Source organism: Penaeus chinensis, chromosome 20 (genome assembly GCF_019202785.1).
Source record: "Penaeus chinensis breed Huanghai No. 1 chromosome 20, ASM1920278v2, whole genome shotgun sequence".
NCBI classification, from domain to species: Eukaryota; Metazoa; Arthropoda; class Malacostraca; order Decapoda; family Penaeidae; genus Penaeus; species Penaeus chinensis.
In genome coordinates this window covers 23,075,596-23,078,095 of record NC_061838.1, presented here as the reverse complement: position 1 = coordinate 23,078,095, position 2,500 = coordinate 23,075,596, and the positions used below count along the sequence as shown (strand labels likewise).

The following is a 2,500-nucleotide window of genomic DNA, read 5'->3' as shown; positions in this document are numbered from 1 at the left end:
TGGTTATTTCCTCTTGCCAGCCAGTCTTCTACAAGATCACAGATGGCAGATGAACTATCCTCTCTTGAGGGAAAGTGCAAGATATCACGGTGGCAGAAAGTGGTGTCTATATGTAAAGAATCTACAGCCTTAACAGTGCCATCTGAGTTGTGTAATGCTCGTATTCTTTCTACATCTCCTACACTTGTACGGAAATCCCCAGTGTATAAAACAGTTCCTCCTCTTCCCTCAAACAAGAACCTGCAATTGAAAAAAAAAAAAAAAAAAAAAAAAAAAAAAAAAAATAAATAAATATACATATATATAAATTAATAAAAAAAAAAAAAAAAAAAAAAAAAATTAAATGGATATATCTTCTATTACAATCAACGATATTTCATATAAACCAGATGATCGAAAATCAACAACCAAATAGCAAATGATATAAACTACTGAATACAAAACTCAAGATGACCCAGCTAAAGGTATCCTTCACAAGCCTTACATGACTGATCCTGGGCAGTGTCCCGCAGGTATAAGAGTGACACAGAGTTGATGGCTGGCTTCCTCAGCAACATTGGGAACTGTTATCTTGACAGGTTCTTCAGGAGGTAATGGCCTCACGAATGGGTCCAAAGGGCGGTGTCGGATAGATGCTTGCAGAAAGCGAGCCGTGATAGCAGAGCAGTAAAGATAGACGCCACTATTACTCTCTAGGTGATCCAAGAACTGGGGTGAACTCAACCCAATCATGTGATCTAAAAAAAAAGAAAAAAGAAAAAAAAATAATGATAATAATAATATCAATAACATTAGTAAAAAATTAGTCAAGTAGAGGGTTCAATAAATGTACTTACTGTATGTCACAAACCGGTTGGTTATTGGGGAGAGGAATGGGGATGGCTAATGAAGCAAATGGTTTAGTTTACTACATTTACTTCTGGTTACCTTGATCTAGAAATGTATGGTAAAAGGTAAAAATAAGCTGCTGTATACAATATCACTGATAAGTACAGTAAACATATTCTGTAAAGCAATACTGATGTGGCAGTATGATTTTATAACTATGCTTAAAATTATATTGTTCTTTCCTTCATCCTCACAAATATCTTTCACCAACATTTAAGCTTCCTTAATTTAGTAACAATGAGTAAAATTCTTAGTAAAGCTGGGTAAGAACATGCATATCAATCTTTGCCTAGGTGTACAAGAACTCATACTGGTGTTCGGTATATATACTTATGATGTGATGCAGTATCATCTGGCATCTATAGTTACTCAACATGCCATGAAAGCATTTCACCCAATGCCAAGGAAAAATTGAGGAAAGAATCTGAGTCTTTTCTTCCTTAGTAAGATACTTAAACCAATTCCACAGATGGGTAGAAGATGGTGCAACCAAGTGAACATAAATAAAACAGGAATAATCAATCTAATATTTGTCAACGTACAACCTCTTGCTATCACATTTGCAGTGCCTTTCATGATTCACAGAGTTCCCAACTATCAATATAACAATATCTGAACAAATGCTACGAAGCAAACAAAAAGTCTTGGTATCTAACCACTCAACATTCCTTAGATTTTATAGGTTTAGTATTGTACTTAAAGCCCCCTTTATACTGGGGCAACTATGCAATTAAGCGGGATCAGGAAGAATAGCTATCAACACAAGCCAATAGAGTCATGTGGCTCATGAGAGTTGTGGAGGCATAATGTTCATCAACATATTGAACACTTCCAATATTCAGGAAGAGATGCTACAAATGGCAACACAATGACTAGTATGTCAACTATTGGCAACAACCAGCAAAAACTCTGAAATCAGCTGGCAACTGCTGCCATGTTTTTTATCTGTTTAAATGCAGGCCAGAGTAGGCAACCAGTTAGCAATCTCACAGCCATACATCTGCATCAGTCTCGGACCTCGTTGGCAACTGTCATCAACTTTGATACACAGTCCATTACTATTATTCTTTTTTAATATAGTTTACTTTATCATTCTTACAATTACTTTTACCCCATTATCATTAATATTAAAGGCTTGTTTTTGTCTAATATACTGGCAAATTGTGTATCCTGCAGCTTCTGATTTTTCACACAAGTAGCTAACCACACATGATTACTGGCACATGCCAGTTCAACACGCAGAAATCCTGTCACCACTGATTTAACTCACTGATGCCAGGATGGCATGTGCATACATGTCCACTAATTTTAATCTATCCATTTTAGATATCCTCACAAGTGCTTCTTTATCAAGGAGTCAATTACTAATCTTATCTATCTCACCTGTTTATCCTTTTCCCTGATTTTCAGAATCTTTTCTGTTTTCTGCATTATAATTATCATGTCAATAACAATAACCATAACAATAACCATAACAATAACAATAATAATAACAATAATAATAACAATAACAATAACCATAACCATAACAATAATAATAATAATAATAATAATAATAATAATAATAATAATAATAATAATGATAATAAAAATAATAATAACAAAAATAACA

At 34.1% G+C, this 2,500-nt stretch overlaps 1 protein-coding gene across 3 annotated transcripts in view; it reads right to left on the bottom strand.

Moving 5' to 3' along the window:
* The window catches only part of LOC125035807 (protein artemis-like), a 21,408-nt gene that overhangs the window by 16,812 nt on the left and 2,096 nt on the right, over window positions 1-2,500 (bottom strand). For all 3 annotated transcript variants that reach the window (XM_047628023.1, XM_047628024.1, XM_047628022.1), the window contains exons 2-3: window positions 485-737; window positions 1-240 (exon numbers count right to left, since the gene is read on the bottom strand). The exon at window positions 1-240 is cut by the window's left edge and continues 23 nt beyond it. In XM_047628023.1, coding sequence (XP_047483979.1) covers window positions 1-240; window positions 485-737 — 493 coding nt within the window. The remainder of the gene's footprint in view (window positions 241-484; window positions 738-2,500) is intronic.